The sequence below is a fragment of the Megalobrama amblycephala genome, linkage group LG23 (assembly GCF_018812025.1).
Source record: "Megalobrama amblycephala isolate DHTTF-2021 linkage group LG23, ASM1881202v1, whole genome shotgun sequence".
Classification (NCBI taxonomy): Eukaryota; Metazoa; Chordata; class Actinopteri; order Cypriniformes; family Xenocyprididae; genus Megalobrama; species Megalobrama amblycephala.
The window spans coordinates 4,354,013-4,372,636 of NC_063066.1; the positions used below are offsets into that span (position 1 = coordinate 4,354,013).

At 40.2% G+C, this 18,624-nt stretch overlaps 1 protein-coding gene across 2 annotated transcripts in view; it reads right to left on the minus strand.

The window, feature by feature from the left end:
- Positions 1–1,159: 1,159 nt before the first annotated feature.
- The window catches only part of slit3 (slit homolog 3 (Drosophila)), a 216,629-nt gene continuing 199,164 nt past the window's right edge, over positions 1,160–18,624 (minus strand). Inside the window, exons 33-36 of one of the 2 annotated variants that reach the window (XM_048175935.1) lie at positions 6,670–6,824; positions 4,644–4,905; positions 4,360–4,565; positions 1,160–2,594 (exon numbers count right to left, since the gene is read on the minus strand). In XM_048175935.1, the coding sequence (XP_048031892.1) occupies positions 2,353–2,594; positions 4,360–4,565; positions 4,644–4,905; positions 6,670–6,824 (865 nt within the window). In that variant the 3' untranslated portion in view covers positions 1,160–2,352. Of the gene's footprint in view, positions 2,595–4,359; positions 4,566–4,643; positions 4,933–6,669; positions 6,825–18,624 lie in introns of both variants that reach the window. The other variant, XM_048175934.1, reaches the window with a different exon arrangement.

Sequence of the window (18,624 nt, forward strand, 5' to 3'; positions counted from 1 at the left end):
TGGACAGGCATGGACTCCATTAGACCCCTGAAGGTGTGCTGTGGTGTCTGGTACCAAGATGTTAGCAGCAGATCCTTTAAGTCCTAAAGTTGAGAGGTGGAGCCTCCATAGATCGGACTTGTTTGTTCAGCACATCCCACAGATGCTCGATTGGCTTGAGATCTGGGAATTTGGAGGCCAAGTCAACACCTCAAACTCGTTGTTGTGCTCCTCAAACCATTCCTGAACCATTTGTGCTTTGTGTCAGGAGCATTATCCTGCTGAAAGAGCCACAGCCACCAGGGAATACCATTTCCATGATGCTTAGGTAGGTGGTACGTGTCAAAGTAACATCCACATGGATGGCAGGACCCAAGGTTTCCCAGCAGAACATTGCCCAAAGCATCACACTGCCTCCGCCGGCTTGCCTTCTTCCCATAGTGCATCCTGGTGTCATGTGTTCCCCAGGTAAGAGACGCACACATACCCGGCCATCCACGTGATGTAAAAGAAAACATGATTCATCAGACCAGGCCACCTTCTTCCATTGCTCCGTGGTCCAATTCTGATGCTCACGTGTCCACTGTTGGTGCTTTCGGCGGTGGACAGGTGTCAGCATGGGCACCCTGACTGGTCAGCAGCTATGCAGCTCCATACGTGTGTATTCTGACACCTTTCTATCAGAACCAGCATTAACATCTTGAGCAATTTGAGCTACAGCAGCTCGTCTGTTGGATCGGACCACACGGGCCAGCCTTCGCTGAGTCTTGGCCACCCATGACCCTGTCGCCGGTTCACCACTGTTCCTTCCTTGGAGCACTTTTGATAGATACTGACCACTGCAGACCGGGAACACCCCACAAGAGCTGCAGTTTTGGAGATGCTCTGACCCAGTCATCTAGCCATTACAATTTAGCCCTCGTCAAACTCACTCAAATCCTTACGCTTGCCCGTTTTTCCTGCTTCTAACACATCAACTTTGAGGACAAAATGTTCACTTGCTGCCTAATATATCCACCCACTAACAGGTGCCGTGATGAAGAGATAATCAGTGTTATTCACTTCACCTGTCAGTGCTCATAATGTTATGCCTGATTGGTCATGTTTATGAGGAAAACAACATTGCCTTATCTAATAATCTTAAAAAAAAAAAAAAAAAGAATCACAAAAAGTCCAACCCTGTATTTCATTACAAGTTTAATTCAACATTCATTTGTAAGTTAATCATCACTCTCTAATTCATATTTAACAAAACATTATTAGAAAATGCACCGTATAAACACCAGTCTTCAGATTAGTGGTGCTAACATGACACTTCTTGCACATCGTTCACTGGAGATTCCTAAATCTGCTTGTACCTTTATTCAACAGTATGTGACGAACGGGGCCGAATATTCATTAACACTGCTTAGCTTTTCCTTTGGAAAATCTATAGACCTCGCTCTCTCTGAGTAAGAAATCTGAAAAAATTAAACAAACAAACAAAAACGGTACACATGAAACAATACAGTAGTAATGGGTGTAATATATTTGCATTTAATATTTTAGTAAAGGACGGTTATGACGGAATACTACGTCAGTATGAAGTGCTCTGCACCAGAGATGCGGTCACCTGTATCACCTGTCGATGCATGTGGAGTTCAACTGTACAAGTAAAGAGCAGGTACTATCATAGTTACTACAATAGCTTTACTGCCTGACCGCAGCGTGTCACGAGTTCACATTTAACTTTTCCATGCAGTCATGCAAACAATTCACTCCGATGAGTTGCAGCTTGTAAACCAGAGCCACGGCGATGAGCTTTCCTCGTCTCTCTCTGATGGACCAAAGCAAAAAACAAAACAAAAAAACACCCAAAGTTCAAAATATCAGCCATTCCCACTGGAAGCTCTGTCCTTGAAATCTGCAGGTGAGTTCTCTGAGGTCCGTTAGGAAGCAGTTGCTTTGTTGCCACCAGAGCACAGGAAGTTGGCTCACCACTTCCTGTGATAGAGAGTCTAGACAGTCCTCCCCTGATTGGCTACACAGGCTCGTGTCAGCCCTGTCGCCACCTGATCCTCTATCAAAATGTCTCTCCGCGCTCACACTTCACAACAGACATGCAATACACAGACCAAATTAATTCTTAAGGTTAGGTTGTACATTTATATAGATTTATACATATTTATATAATTCATATATTTTCAGGAATGTTAATCTGTGTTTTTCTTTGACGATACAAAATTACTTTTCATCTGACACATAAAAGCAACATCATAAAAACAGTCTCTTTCTTTTTTTAAAAAAAAACATCCCTTAATAAAAATAAGTTCTATTTGTGTTTTGTTTATTTTACAATATATTTTCTTTCCCGCTCCATCTTCTGCTCTATTATTACAATGGGCACTTTGTGCAGCCGCACTCCACGGTGGTCTCCATCTCCTCGGAAAAGGACGATCCGTCGGAGCATCTGAAGCTGACCTTCCGTCTCCGGCTCTTGGTGGGGGCGCAGCACAGGCCCGAGTGGCAGGCGTGAGGACACTCCACCCGCGGGATTTTACTGGTGGAGGTGCAGTTTTTATGACCCATGTGACGCTTGAGCAGCTCGCGAACCATCTCTCCTTGGCACGTCAGCTCTGTGTGGAGGAGGGGACACAGGACGGGCCATCAGATAGAGCGTTTATGTAATATATTAATAAACATAAGGACTCTCAGGTCACATATTGACTTGTTGCTTCACTCTTCTGGATTCGGTACTGCATGGTAATGAAACAGCATTTGCAATGCATTTAAATGCATATTTTTGAGAGGCTGGGGTCTCTTCTGCTTACCAAGGCTGCATTTACTTAATCTCGAATACTGTAAAAACAGTAATATTGTGAAATATTATTACAATTTCAAATAACTGTTTTCTATTTGAATACATTTTGAACTGTAATGTATTCCTGTGATCAAATCTGAATTTTCAGCATCATTACTCCAGTCTTCAGTGTCACATGATCCTTCAGAAATCATTCTAATATGATGATTTGCTGCTCAAGAAACATTTCTGATTATTATCAATGTTGAAAACTGTTGTGCTTCTTAATGTTGATACATTTTTTTGTGGATACTTTGAATAGAAGGTTCAAAAGAACAGCATTTATTTAAATTATTGAAATATTTTGTAATAGTGTATGTCTTTATTGGCACTTTTGATGCACTTAATGCATTCATAATGCATTTTTAAATCATACTGACTCCAAACTTTTGAACAGTAGTGTATATGCAGTATTTATTAACTTATTTTTGGAATAAATGTAAATGTTTTAGAGTAAACGTATCTTATGGAGATCTTATGGAAAAAATGAAAGGCCACTGAGAAAAATTGGTGGTTATTGATGTTGCGCTCTGTTGAAATGAGATATTATTAAATGTGATGTTATTGTATTATTCTTCACCACCCATTAAAGTGTGGATGAAAACAGTCATCTGAAAAGCAGAGTACATTATTAAATTCATTAGATTATGAGAACAGCAACAGTAATAAAGAATTTCAATGTGGATCGTCATCTTATTAAGCAACATTTGGTAAATGGATCTACAGACCTAAGGAATATAACAAAAGAAAAGACAGATCACAGTGTAAACACAACCGTGTTGGAAGATTATGAAAAATTTTTCTCGTAGAATAACTTGCACTGATGAATTGTGCACAGTAGGACCAGAAACCTTTATTAAGAAAATAAAAAGGGTTTTTTTTTTTTTTTTTGCTTTAAAAATGCATCTGAAATAATAAACTAAGAGCTGGTGCTTCCAATACTAATTTTCCACAGAATAGATACACGATCCCAGCTGCTCTTTCACTCTCTCTCATCTCTCCTCACTCATTTCATTTGCTCCAGGTGAATATTATTGGTGAATTTTGGCATGGGATTGCACAAAGTTTTACTCATTCCCGCAGATTTTGAGCTCACACCAAAGTGTGCACATAAACCGCCTCTCAGTACTAAGCTGTTTATTGCGCTTAAACAGTCAAATACACACAACATAATGTCAAAATGCCGGTCTTGGCGAGTATTCACGTAAACACAGTCAGTTATGTTTTAAGTGAATGTAAAAAGTTAAGAAAGAAAGCGCATGTGTAACAGTATAATGGATCCGTGCATCAGGTCTTAAAGTGACAGCAGCCTAATAAACCTGCTGCCAAATTATCAGATAATATTAAGAATATCTATATGGCAGTTTTACCCATGGTATCGGTCAAAATTGTGGCCAGTGAAAATGCTGAAGTGCTAGTAACTTTGGAAAACCACTAGCCACAGAGGCTGATGAGCAGAAAAGCCCAAATAAAAACATCTATTTAAAGTGTTTAAATTCTGATCAAGAATAATGCATATGTTTGGCAGAGCTGTGTCTCACCTGTTTCACAGGTCGGCCCGCTGTACCCAGGCTGGCAGTGGCAAACCGGCTCTCCGCTCTCCGTCGCTCTGCACTCTCCGTGCACACAGTGCTGCCCCCTGCATGCGGCGGACTCGTCCCGCCTGTCACAGTACTGGCCAGAGTATCCATCTGCACATGAGCAGCTGTACGAGGAGCCTGCAGGCACACACACACCATGCACACACCTGCACAGGAAGAGAGAAGGTATTACTGCCTGATACAAGCACAACCATGAGTGTTTGTGTACATGCGTGTTTGTGTACCTGCTGCTCTGACAGGGGCTCTGGGAGGTCATCTGTTCACACAGCGGGCCGCTGTGGCCGGTGGGACACTCGCAGGTCACGCCTGCCTCTCCTCTCTGTCTGCAGGCCCCCTGAGCGCAAACGCCGCAGGAGTGACAGCCCGGCAAGACGCCCTTCAGCCCTGCCAGTCCACCGCCGAGGTCTTGGAGTTCCCCGTTGAGCCGTACGTCATGAATACAGCCGTTAAAGGACTGGAATGGACGGTCTGGACCCGGTCGCAGGCCTACCGTGTCAATCAGAGAGGGAACACCTAAAATATGAACAACAGGCAAATATTATGATAATAACACACATTTGAGAGGGACTGCAAATCAGTGTCGGGTCCAAGACTTAAAGGTGCCGTAGAACGTGTTTTCAAAAGATGTAATATAAGTCTAAGGTGTCCACTGAATTTTAACTGCCTATTTTGAGGCATCATTAAATATGCACCAATTCAGGCTGCGGCCCCTTTAAATTCTCGTGCTCCCCGCCCCCGAGCTCTCGACTATAATACAGTGCATTTACAAAGTTCACACAGCTAATATAACCCTCAAATGGATCTTTACAAAATGTTCGTCATGCATACTGCATGCATGCATCGGATCATGCAAGTATAGTGTTTATTTGGATGTTTACATTTGATTCTGAATGAGTTTGATAGTGCTCCGTGGCTAAAGCTAACATTACACACTGTTGGAGAGATTTATAAAGAATGAAGTTGTGTTTATGAATTATACAGACTGCAAGTCTTTAAAAATGAAAATAACGACGGCTCGTCTCCGTGAATACAGTAAGAAACGATGGTAACTTTAACCACATTTAACAGTACATTAGCAACATGCTAACAAAACATTTAGAAAGACAATTTACAAATATCACTAAAAATATCATGTTATCATGGATCATGTCAGTTATTATCGCTCCATCTGCCATTTTTCGCTATTGTTCTTGCTTGCTTACCTAGTCTGATGATTCAGCTGTGCACAGATCCAGACGTTAATACTGGCTGCCCTTGTCTAATGCCTTGAACATGGGCTGGCATATGCAAATATTGGGGGCGTACATATTAATGTTCCCGACTGTTACGTAACAGTCGGTGTTATGTTGAGATTCGCCTGTTCTTCTGAGGTCTTTTAAACAAATCAAATTTACATAAGAAGGAGGAAACAATGGAGTTTGAGACTCACTGTATGTCATTTCCATGTACTGAACTCTTGTTATTCAACTATGCCAAGGTAAATTCAATTTTCCATTCTATGGCACCTTTAAGCAAATTTTTGTTAGAAGACCCCTGCCAATGCATTCATAAAAACCCCAAAATGACCCCTAACCCCTTAATCTGTTCTCTCAGAGCAGTTTTACTGTCAACAAACAATTACAATTACAATCAATATGACAAATACAATAGAAAAAAGATGCAAATGAAAAACAATTTAGCCTACTAATAATAATAGCCTACTGTGCAGAAATGTAATAAAGTAATCAAATGTAAAAAATAAAACTCGATAGTCTTCATAATATGAATTAAATACATATTAGTTATTCATTAAAGAGCAGTGAACGATTCTCTTGTTTTCTTTTTTTGTTTGATTAAATTACAGACAGCAGGTTTATTAGGCTGCTGTCACTTTAAGGCCAAATGCACAGATCTAATATACTAACATTCGATTACTTTCCCAACTGTTTATGTACACTTAAGACATAACTAACTGCGTTTAAGTGAAAACTCGCCAAGACAGGCATTTTGACATATTTATGTGTGTATTTGTCTGTTTAAGCACACACCCAAAGCAGATGTGTGTCCAGCAGGAGACTGTATATTATGATTTCGTTGTAAGCCAAAATCAAAACTGAAACTATCACATCCCTAGTCATTAAATCATCTTTGAGAGCAAGGGGTCCCTTGATGGTTCGGGGGCCCAACGCAACTTGCATACTTTGTGTAAAGGGAGGAACGGCTCTGCCCCAAATGCTTTTTGATGAACACTGAGGTGTCTTTGACTCTTACCGCCTATATAGAGATGTGTGTTGTGGTCCACAGCAGGAGGGCGGGGCAGTTTGCCCAGGCTTTTTGGTGCCCCTTTATCCACCACCAAACTCAGGGTCTGATTCTGGATCAGCACCTCCACCATGTGGAAAAGACCATCATTCACGGACTCCACACTGTGAGAAAGCAGAAGACAGACAATATATATATATACATATATAATTATATTAATACATTTATAATTAAATATATTAAAATATGTTTATCTGAACTGACCTCAAATTACTACAGTCCCTCAGTTGTAGCATTTCTACCATGACTGCTTATTTTGCTACTAATGCGATTTCATTTTTTGTTTTGTTTTTCAATCCAAGAAGGCAGTGAAGTGTAAACTTAAATATTAAATATGATACATGTGTGAAGAAAAATAAACATGTTTTTGAAAGAAGCTCACCAAGACTGGAGTTATTTGATTATAAATACAGTAAAAGCAGTAATATGTTAAATGTTATTACAATTTAAAACATCCTTTTTCTATTTTGATATATTTTAAAATTGCAAATCTGAATTTTCAGCAGCCTTTACTCTAGCATCACATGATCCTTTAAGAAACATTTCTTCTTATCATCACAGTTGAAAACGCTTGTTGTGCTTAATATGTTTGTGGAAATCCATCATACATTACAGTGCATACATGCATCCTTGCTGAATAAAACTATTAATTTCCCTGAACCCCTAAACCTTTTAATGGTAGTAGTAAAAAAAAAAAAAAAAATCACCTGTGAGCAAAATATTCGTATTTTTTGCATCATTTCCCATCAAGCTTATGTTTTGTCAAATTTTGCAAAAATAGCACTTAAATGTGTGTATTTAGGATACACAAATTGCTAGCTATTAAATTAGCCTTAACAGCAGTTTAAACTGTCCGTATCATGTCACCACTGGGGTAAATTAACTTTTTAAAGTATCGTTTTAAGCTCAAATGAAAAGCCTGAATATGCAATACAGAATATCTCCCCACTGTCTGAAAATGCTATGGTTTCCACATTACACTCCGTCAGGTGTATTTCCAGTGAATTTGGCGCTGACATGGGGAGAGCTTATGTTGTGGGAAAAGGAGAGCTTGTGTTGGCCATGAGTTCACTCTTTCTTTGAGTTAGCACGCTCAAATCACATCCTGCTGAGTTTGGCACTGTGACTGCGTGAACTCCAGAGAGTGATTCTGTTTCACACGGTCATTTTTAAACCATTGAAGAGTGCCGTTTGTTCCCCGGTTCCATGAAACCTCCGTGAAACATCTCATAGACCATGACAGCGTGCTCTGACCAGCACAGCTGGATGATTTTTTGCCTGTTTCTTCCGCTGCAGTGACTGTAGCGCACTGTTTGGCCCAGATTCTGCTGACTTCTAGGATTGTGTTTTGTTTAAAGGTGAGATTTAAGGTTATGAACTTATCACTGTCCTTTAAACTAACTCCAGATCATGAGAACACAGTCTGCTCAGGCTGTAGAAACCCTGGTTCTGTATTGTAGTAGTTATTGCTGGATGGAGCACAAGCAGTTACAGACAGCTAGAGACAGTGGTTTGGCAAAGAAGCCCAGAGACCAACAGAGAGAGGAGAAGGGGGTAAAAGCAATGATATTGTGGTGAGTACAGTATATCTTAATCTCCCCCTGAGCCTAAAACAAGGTTTTCCTCTTTCTCTGTCTTTGGGGGAAAAATAAATGAATGATAAATAAATATTTATACACAAATAAATGCATCTATTTGTATTTAATTCTATACGTACTACACAGTAAAACACCTAAAACAACAAAGCATTGCCAGCAAATACATTAAGCAAACAAAGGCTAGCATTAAAATGAACAAATTTTTGCTTTGTGGGCAGGCAGCTAGTATTTGCACTGGCTTGCAATGTAATTTTCCTTTGCTGAAATGCTGAGGCCATAGGTACGGATAGAGATCAGTGTCCCCAGATATAGCAGGATACAGTTCACGGAGGTCTTGGCTGAACAAAGACCCAACACAGACGCACGTGTGGTTTGCATTACAGGCCCATAATTCAATTCCTGTTTCAAAACAGGCTTTTGCAACAAACACTACTGTCTGCCGACGGAGACCCCCCCAAACATCTCAAGCCCGTCCATTTGATACATCAGTACCACCAAAGATGAACGACTTTATTATAATACAAGGACATTTTCATCCACTGTCTCTGGTTTTGACAGCCGTCTTTCATTAAGTCGGTCTGAGGGCCTGCATGCTGGCTGGGAAGGAAATCGGAAGAGTATTTTGTGGAAAAGCTGGTGAATGTAAGGGAACAAAGAGGATGGTTCTATTATGAGAATGAAAACAGACTCAATCAGAACATAAATCTCACTAACAGAGACAGAAGCCTTCATCTGGACCTGATAGAATGTATGTAGTGAAGATCTAGCACCACTAGGGGGCACTAGAGATCAACTCCTCAAGATGTAGCGAAGCGCTTGCAACTATTGGCCTTTTGTTCATATTCTGACAGACAGAAAATATCCTGAGGCCATAATATTTTTAGAATGGGGGGTTGAGAAGGTGGAGTGTCTTTGATGTGCGGCTAGCCTGCATATTAGCTTCAAGCAGCCCATTATGGAACTCAATAAAAACAAACAGAAACCTGTGGAAGATTTCAGCAACCTCATGTCACCCCTCTCTCACACGAGGGGAAGTCAATTTCCTGTCAGCTGAAAATAAAACACTATTTTTTCTTGAGCAAAACCGCATTATAAATGACACATACACATAGTTAGGAACTATTTCCGACTCCTTCATCTTGGAGAGTTATCTAGATCAGCAAACCTGTAGAGACATATTTACATTTTCCAGATTCAATTACACGGCACTATCATTTGCTTACACTAGCTAAGAGTAACAGACTGCAGATGTAAAAGTCAATTGCGCCTTTTTGGACCGTGAATTGCTAAACAAGGTTATGTAGCGTTTAAGGTATCATGCGGTGTAACCGATTACAGATTGACTGAAGTAATCCACTAACATCCAAACATTTGTAAGTATGAAAGCAAGAAATGATGTACCTCGAATGCAACGCAAGTCTTAGCCAAATGCGTAAACGTAAACGATGTATGCTATTGCTATAGATAACATGCAGGGAAGTATAAGAAGGCTAACTTTCCCTAACTTTCCCTACTATATAGTATGCAAAAAACAGTACGGCAACAGAGTAGTATTTGAAAAAACAGTAGGCGAAAAGTCCTACTACTTTCGGCGAGATTCTAAAGTACACATTCGATGGACACTTTATTATCCCGTAAGGCCTCGGGAGAGGATTTATGAATAGAGGTGAAGCGACGCAACTGATGCTGGTAGGTCACATGATAATGACAACATGGCGGATGTAGTACGTTCGGATTACATTCATACTACACACATATAGAACATACTTTTTTAACAGTCGCAAAGTAAGTTCAAATTCAAATGTAGTACCAGTACTCAGTAGTCTTTTAACTAGTTGCTTATTAGCATGCATATTAACCCTTAAATGCATACCTCGGGTCTTTAGTGACCAGGGACGTCATTCACTACCCTCCTCCTCGTTCATTTTTTAAAGTTAGACATCAACCTTCATGGTATTCTTCAATCAATTCATTATAAAGAATATAACAAGAAAAAAATCATAAAATTATAAAAGAATGCCTATTTTTGTATTCATTTTTTTGTAAAAATTGTATAGGGTCGCTAACGACCCGAGGTGTGTATGAGTGTACGTATATTTTTTCTGCACAACAATAATTGAATCTTAGATGACGGAATAAGTGCAATTCACCTTTATTCCACAAGGTGGCAATGTCTGATACACAATGCTGAAGTGACGACTCATTCAGACAGAAAACGAAATTATAAGAAAAACATGAAATGGCTCAGCGATTTACTGCAGAGCAAGTACTAAACGCAATCAAATATGACTAACTGTTACTGGATGGATCTGGTGAAGCTGTTAGCGATCGAAATATTGATTTTGAAGATGCTGAAAATTATATAATTTTGAGAATACGTTTGAGATCGCGAATGGGCTCATATTCGTGACCTCAAACATAAAACTAGCCCATTATTTGCTGAATTTACTGGGAAATGAGCTCTGACGAGGAAAAGTGATGATGGCATAAAACATCTGCTCAAACTGAGCCCTTTCAAGCTCCAAAAGGTAACAAAATACGATTTATTTTATTCTTCTGTAATTGCTACTCTAATATCAGAGGAGTTTTCTTCAGGTAGAGATTCTTCTGTGTTACATATAGATCCGGGTCGATAAAGACCCGAATATGTAAGAATGATTGGCGAAACAGTCATGCATTTAAGGGTTAATAGAATATTGCCTATTTATTAGTAGTTATTAAGCACATATTAATGCCTTATTCTGCATTCTTAATCCTACCCAAATACCTAAACTTAACAACTACCTTACTAACTATTAATAAGCAGTAAATTAGGAGTTCATTGAGGGAAAAGAGGTAGTTAATAGTTTATATGTGTTCCCTATACTAAAGTGTTACCCATTGTATTAGCGTTGTATTACTGTTCAACTCCACAACCATTTGGAAACATCTTACATCAGTCCAGTCTCAGGCTGAATTACCACTACTTTCCCTCCATTTAGACATTCTGCTCACACAGGAACTTAGTGCTAATCTCGGGTGAAACGAAAACAGGCCTTAAAAACATACGCTGATCCTTCCCCATTCATCCTAGCACTGTTCAGCGTTAAACTCAGTTGACATGCCAAACATTAGCTGCTTTTGGAGAGCTGCGGTTAGGCGTGGTGCAGGATGGCGAGCTCACGCTGAGAAGCTGGGGGCAGGGAACACTGCAATTCTAACGCTCTCATTCAATTTCCTGCAATGTTTCCACAAACCGCTGTTTCTGCTGAGGAATTGCCCACGCCACTGCTTAAACTAATACTCAGATTAGCGTGACATTTAGTAAAGGGCAGCGCATTAACACGCTGCATGGACCTAAGCATTCATCTCATGGTAATGAGGCATTACTGCTAGTTAAGAGCCTCCTTCGCTCTCCTCCCCAGTGCATATATCAGTCTCTCCATCCATCCCTCCCCTCACCCACACCTTCCGTCAAGGCAGGATCACATTGCAGAGATAAGTGTCCTTCACTCTTCATTGGCTCTCAGTCACTCTCTCTGGGGTCTGATCTGTCTTCTTTCCCACCACCCAGAACCTCCCTTTCGCTCTCACCTTTTCCATTTTCTTCTTCGTAGTTCCTTGTTTTTCCTGTCAGGGATCTCTTCTCTTGCTGAAGTTCAGCAGGGGCAAGGTGTAAGAAGAGCTGAGTGGGACCTGTAGATGGTGTGGGAATCTTGCAAGTTTTCCCCTCTGATCTTTGCCCCACAGAGTCTTTATGACCCAGTTCCACATTTGAAGTCAAGCACCCGCAGAGAGCCACTGAACCAGACTAGGCTCAGGAATGCTCCAACCACAGCCTCAAAACTGCAGCTTCCATGGTGGGAAAACCAAAGCAAGGGAGCTGCCCAAACGCTGCACCCACGTCCAAGCATTGTGGCGTAGGACGGGATACAAATTGAGCAGCTGCGCTCTTCAGGGGCTCTGTTAGCTCTGGTTCCACACTGTTAGCACTAACTATGACCTCAGCATGTTTGCCAGACCGGGGTGTGCCGTGCAGTGCCATGGCCAAATCAGCTAATTTAAGATATAATTTCTCTCCTTGCACTTCCTCTTCTCACATGTGGACCTCGATCTTTACCCCAAGACAATGGGGTACGGACATGCCAAAGCCACACATCATAATGTCACTTGGGGAAAAACAAGATAATTAAAGAGTGAGCATGGATCTATGATTAACTGAGGGTGTCAGGATACATCTTGGATTTAGTAAGGTCTACAAAAAGCCTGGCGTCAAAATTTACTTCACCCAAAAATGTAAATTCTGTCATTAATTACTCACCCTCATGTTGTTCCAAACTCATAAGACTTTCATTCATCTTCGGAACACAAATGAAGATATTTTAGATGAAATCTGTGAGCTTTCTGTCGCTCTATTGACTGCTACGTAACTACCACTTTCAAGGTCCAGGAAGGTGGTAAAGACATTGTTAAAGTAATCCATGTGCAACCTGGTGTCATGACGAAAACGTACCCGTGGGCATGTTGTTTTCATGAGTCGCGAAATACGTACCAGTGCTGCAGTTTCGCTGCGAAATGTCCACTGAGCGGCGCTAAAAGCGTGTTCCTTTTTTTTTTTTTTTTTTTTTGCCGGAGCAGATAATAGGGTGAATGCGGTACGTTTTAATGGCGTTGCTTTTTAGACGAATCGCCGCGGTTCTCGTTTTGACATTTGCGCTCCGTTTCATTTTAAAATAACGTCCCACCGACGCTACTCCTAAACCTACCCGTTGGCGTTAACAAAAGCAAACGTGATGTAAGAAGCGTCCGTGATCGTGTACCGTTTTTCAGCTCGTTTAGATCTCTTTTTTTTTTTTGCCCCAGTCAGTTGCCTTTCACAGGATTCGTAGCCAGGCAGGGAATCAACTCCACATCGTAAGTCCAACTCCGTATCGGCTGAGCTACCGAGCAAGCTTGGTTACGGCCAAAAAAAAAGAAGCACGTAGAGCCGGAAAGTCCAAAGTACGTTAGTTTACAAATCAGAAATTTACAAATTTGAAGTCGTGACATGATATTGCGCGAGGAGACATCAAAACGAGTCTTTACGAATCCATAATCCGACCCCGGCCATCATCGAAACCGTGTGTGAAAGCAAGCCAAAGTGCTCGTTGACGTTTTACCGGCCTCTACCGTTCATTTCTGTCGGAAACTGCAGCCAGACGTACGCGCCAGTACGTAATTTTGTGTCTTGCGAAAACGTGCCCATGGGTACGTCTCTCCCATGAGAGAGATTGTTTTGGATTTACAGCAGCGCTAAGAGCAAAAATATTATTATCGAGCTAAAGTTGGTTTTTGATTGAATCACTTCCCTTGTAAAAATTGTTAATTATTACTATAGGGGCCGCTTAAATGACACCTTTCCTACTGAAAACCGAATACCTTTAATGCATTCTTGCCATCCATTTATGCGTTTAGTCTATAGGTTTGCATGTTTGAGTGTGTATGTGCGCAGAAGCTTGGTCTTTTTTTTAAAAAAAGTGTGCCAAATTACTTGTCTGGTCCACATAATACAGAAAAATTAGTTGTGTCTGCGGATCTAACCAGATTTCATTAAAAAGATCTTCATTTGTGTTCTGAAGATGAACGAAAGTTTTACAGATGTGAAACGACATGAGGGTGAGTAAATAATGACAGAATTTTCATTTTTGGGTGAACTAACCCTTTAATTCAGTCAGATCTCTGCATACTAATTTAACTGTTCAAGTGCACAATAGAGACCTAGTCTAGCTGTTAGGACATGTGCTATGACACATTAAGCCAGGGATGACCAGTCCTGCTCCTGGACAGCCAGTATCCTGCTGAATTTAGCTCCAATCCCAATCAAATACACCTCAACCTGCTAATCAAGGACTTCAATCATACTAGAAAATTCAAGGCAGGTGTATTGGGGCAACTTGGAGATAAAGTTGATGAAGTTGTTGGCCCTCAAGGAGCAAGACCCTGTTGAAAAATGTTTGTTGTTTTGAAGCATGTAATCTTGGTTTGAGCTGGTCAAGTGCTGGTCCTAAACAACTAACTCCAGCTCAGGACCAGCTTAAACCAGTTCATGACCAGCAAAGGACCAGCATAAACCAGCTCAAACAAGCTTCCATTCTTAAAAACATATGCTGTTTTTTTTGCAGAGTTAACCAACCTGCCTTAAAGGGCATCTAACAACTTAAAATCTGGATTGTGGCAATGGCAAGGCTTTAAAAAAGCCAAGTTGTTGGAGTCATAATTTAGTGGTTAGCACTAATGCTCCTGACATTTTGAGCTATGATGTAGGTTGAGTCTGTTCCTCCTCTGTTTATTTTTCTCTAAATAAAATGTCAAAACAAACAAACAATGTGCAAGTGCTCTAAAAACATGGAGTTGATTCTGGTGTTTCTAGTTTTAATTGTATGCATCCTCAGTCTGCAAAGACAAGGAATCTGGCTGAAATGTTATTTTCCATGCTGAGACTCCCTCATGCAGCGATCGATTCAGCCCTTGCTGCAGACAGAAGGGAAGAGTGGCCAGGATCCAGGCGCTGGATCAATACAAAGTCATCAAGCAGGTCGGCAGGGCCTGAGCACCCAGCTCACCGCTGTTCACGTATACTGTCTGCTAAAACAGCTGCCGGTCACAAATGTTCACTTCTGCAGACGTAGATGAAAAAGATGCCGGAGACACTGATTTATCCCACATACCTATTCTTAACAGACAAAGACAAGGGCTGCGTTTACACTTGGCATTAACATGCGACCTGTATCTGGATGTTGTCCACATACGCATTGAAATGACAAGTGTAAACGCGTTTGTGATTGGAATGTTATCCGATCAGCGTGTCCTGGTTCTGAGGTAGTCAAGGACGCATTGTGGATCTCAGTGTAATGTAAACGCGATCCAGCCATCATATCTACATTCAGAGGGCGACGTCATTTAAATCCCCGCCCAGTCTCTCCGTGTTGCTGTCAGAAAATAATGGACAGATGCGATTTTGACAAGAAATTAAAGTCACAATAAACGTCTGTCTTTAAAACAGTTTATTTAGACTTGCATGATACCTTGGTGTCATTTTTCATTTTAATTGTGCAACAATATCTAAACGAGGCGATCGCATAGGCCTATGTTTTTATTGTTTCAGTTTATTTCCAATATTGCATGCTTAACTTAACTTGATGTGACTTGTTTAACATGATCAATTCAGTTATTTTTCAACTCTGGAAGTATTTTTTCTTTTAAAAAAAATTAATTTGATTAAAGACTGGAGATTGCATCGGAAAGTAAACTATAGTGAGTGAAAGCAATAGGACATTGTTTAAAGGTGCCCTAGAACTTTTTTTAAAAAGATGTAATATAAGTCTAAGGTGTCCCCTGAATGTGTCTGTGAAGTTTCAGCTCAAAATACCCCATTTTGTTTTTTAATTCATTTTTTTAACTGCCTATTTTGGGGCATCATTATAAATGAGCCGATTCAGGTCTACTGGCCCTTTAATTCTCCTGCTCCACGCCCATGGAGCTCGCGCTTGCCTTAAACAGTGCATAAACAAAGTTCACTCAGCTAATATAATCCTCAAATGGATCTTTACAAAGTGTTCATGCATGCGTCTGATTATGTGAGTATTGTATACTGTTATATTGTTTACATTTGATTCTGAATGAATTTGAGGCTGTGCTCTGTGGCTAACGGCTAATGCTACACTGTTGGAGAGATTTATAAAGAATGAAGTTGTGTTTATGCATTATACAGACTGCAAGTGTTTAAAAATGAAAATAATGACGGCTCTTGTCTCCGTGAATACAGTAAGAAACGATGGTAACTTTAACCACATTTAACAGTACATTAGCAACATGCTAACGAAACATTTAGAAAGACAATTTACAAATATCACTAAAAATATCATGATATCATTTTCGCTATTGTTCTTGCTCGCTAACCTAGTCTGTTGATTCACCTGTGATTCACCAGTTTGAGACTCACTGTATGTCATTTCCATGTACTGAACTCTTGTTATTTGACTATGCCAAGATAAATTCAATTTTTCATTCGAGGGCACCTTTAATTTATATCGTCTTTACTCTTATCTGGTGTTGTATAGCCTACCCTTGTTTAGTTCTGATTAATGTGATGTGCATTCTTTTATTTCTTTAATTCAAAGTGTTCGGATTTTGCCGTTACACACAAACAATACAAATGCTTGCCTGCTCCTTTCAATCATGAAATGCACTGAAATATATATATATATATTTTTTTTCACCGTACAAGATTAATGTTGGGAAACTTAAATTGGTAGATTAAGCTCTCTATTTGTGATCGATTGTACGTTTGTGGAATAAATCACAAAAATTCCATGCTGTTTGCACTGCATTGATAGAGGCTAAAGTGAAAGTTGTTTTACGCCATGAAGACATTTGAAGCGTCTGCCTTTCAAACGCGCCTGATTTAAATATTTTGCGGGAAACGGAAATCCGATCAGTTATCCAGATACAGAGGCCACTTAATGTGATCAAATATAAATGCACCGTGTCCTAATTGGCTAATGATCTGATCTCCTTGATCGGATCACGGTGATCGCATATTAATGCCAAGTGTAAACGCAGCCAGGGACACAGATTTGTATCTAGAAATGATTTGAAACTGTAGGCTGTCAATGTTTGTGTGTAGACTGGATTTAAAAGCTTGAATCTGGGCTCTTGAAACCCATTACAGAGCCTGTGCAAGCTTAATGACATCCGCAGTGACCCACTAGGCTGGAGTCAGGCACCATCTGCACCAGACTCAACAAGCCAGTTGTCTGCTGAAAGGGCATAAGGTGAGGGCTAAGAGCTCTGTGTTTATGGGGGCTCCAGTGAGCATAGAAATCATGGCGGCTGCAACACAGAAGCGTTCACATGGGAACCGGCCAGAGAAGCAAGCTCTCGCCTGAGGCGGATTCAAGCAGTCATGTAAACCTAGGGGTTCTATATGGTTTTATGATGTGCCATGAGCTTACAGGGATTAAACCTCCCTGAGAACAGGGAGCAAACGTTCCCACAAACAATTAAAAAAACTATTCTGAATGAGAGCAGGGTGCCTCCTTTGAAACTCAATCATTTTTATGGAAGATGAATGAGTGTGTATGTTTGATGTATGGAAAAAATTTAAAGTGGTACATGTCTGTTTAGATTATGGCGCAGCAAAAACGGTTTATTTATTGTGCAGAAGAGAAGTGTGATTGTGTCTGCTACAAAACCTAGTGAGCTACACAGGCAGCTGCCTTCTAAGGGAAAATCATAACTGAAATGGAACTGACACTGGAGATCTGCAACTGATCTGCCATAAGCATGTTACTAAGCTAACAATGCAATACTCTAATAAACGTGTAGACATAGTACACATTTTGGTTAAAACAGACCATTTAAAATTAAAATATTTTTATTCATACTTTTCAGTATTGAATTAAATTGAAGTCAATTTTCAACATTCTCCTCAACACATCCATCATTTTGGAGTTTGGCATAGTGCATTCTGGGATTGCCTTTTCTTCTAAGGGATACATATAATGCTGTTAATGCAATTTCGGTGTAAAGAAACAATGTGTACTGTTTCTTTGTTACCTCCACTGAGATATATTGTTTATTTGTCAACAAAAGTCAGTTGGATGACGCACAGTAAAACGTGAAAACTACAGATCGTACTATCTTGCAGTACCCTGAAAGGGACAACTTTGTACCTTATTTACCCTTAAATGTGCTTATTAGTACTACAAAGGACTACTATGAAACTTTTAAATGTAAATAAAAGTACAAAGTTGCCCATTTAAAGGTTTAGTTCACCCAAAAATGAAAATTATGTCATTAATGACTCATGTCGTTCCAAACCCGTAAGACCTCCGTTCATCTTCGGAACACAGTTTAAGATATTTTAGATTTAGTCCGAGAGCTTTCTGTCCCTCCATTGAAAATGTATGTACGGTATACTGTCCATGTCCAGAAAGGTAATAAAAACATCATCAAAGTAGTCCATGTGACATCAGTGGGTTAGTTAGAGTTTTTTTAAGCATCGAAAATACATTTTGGTCCAAAAATAACAAAAACTACAACTTTATTCAGCATTGTCTTCTCTTCCGGAATCCTTTCCATTGAATTGATTCCACTGAATCCTTTCATCTGTCAGCGTTGGTAATGCACTTTTACGTTGCTGTGGTTGTTTTTGGTGATTAGGACATCCGCGACATGCACACTTGCGCACCATTTTAAAAAATATAGCAATACCAAAATACAATCATGTAGAATAGCTTGAATACAGCGTGCGTCTCCCTCAGACTGTAAACGAAGCTCAGGCGCA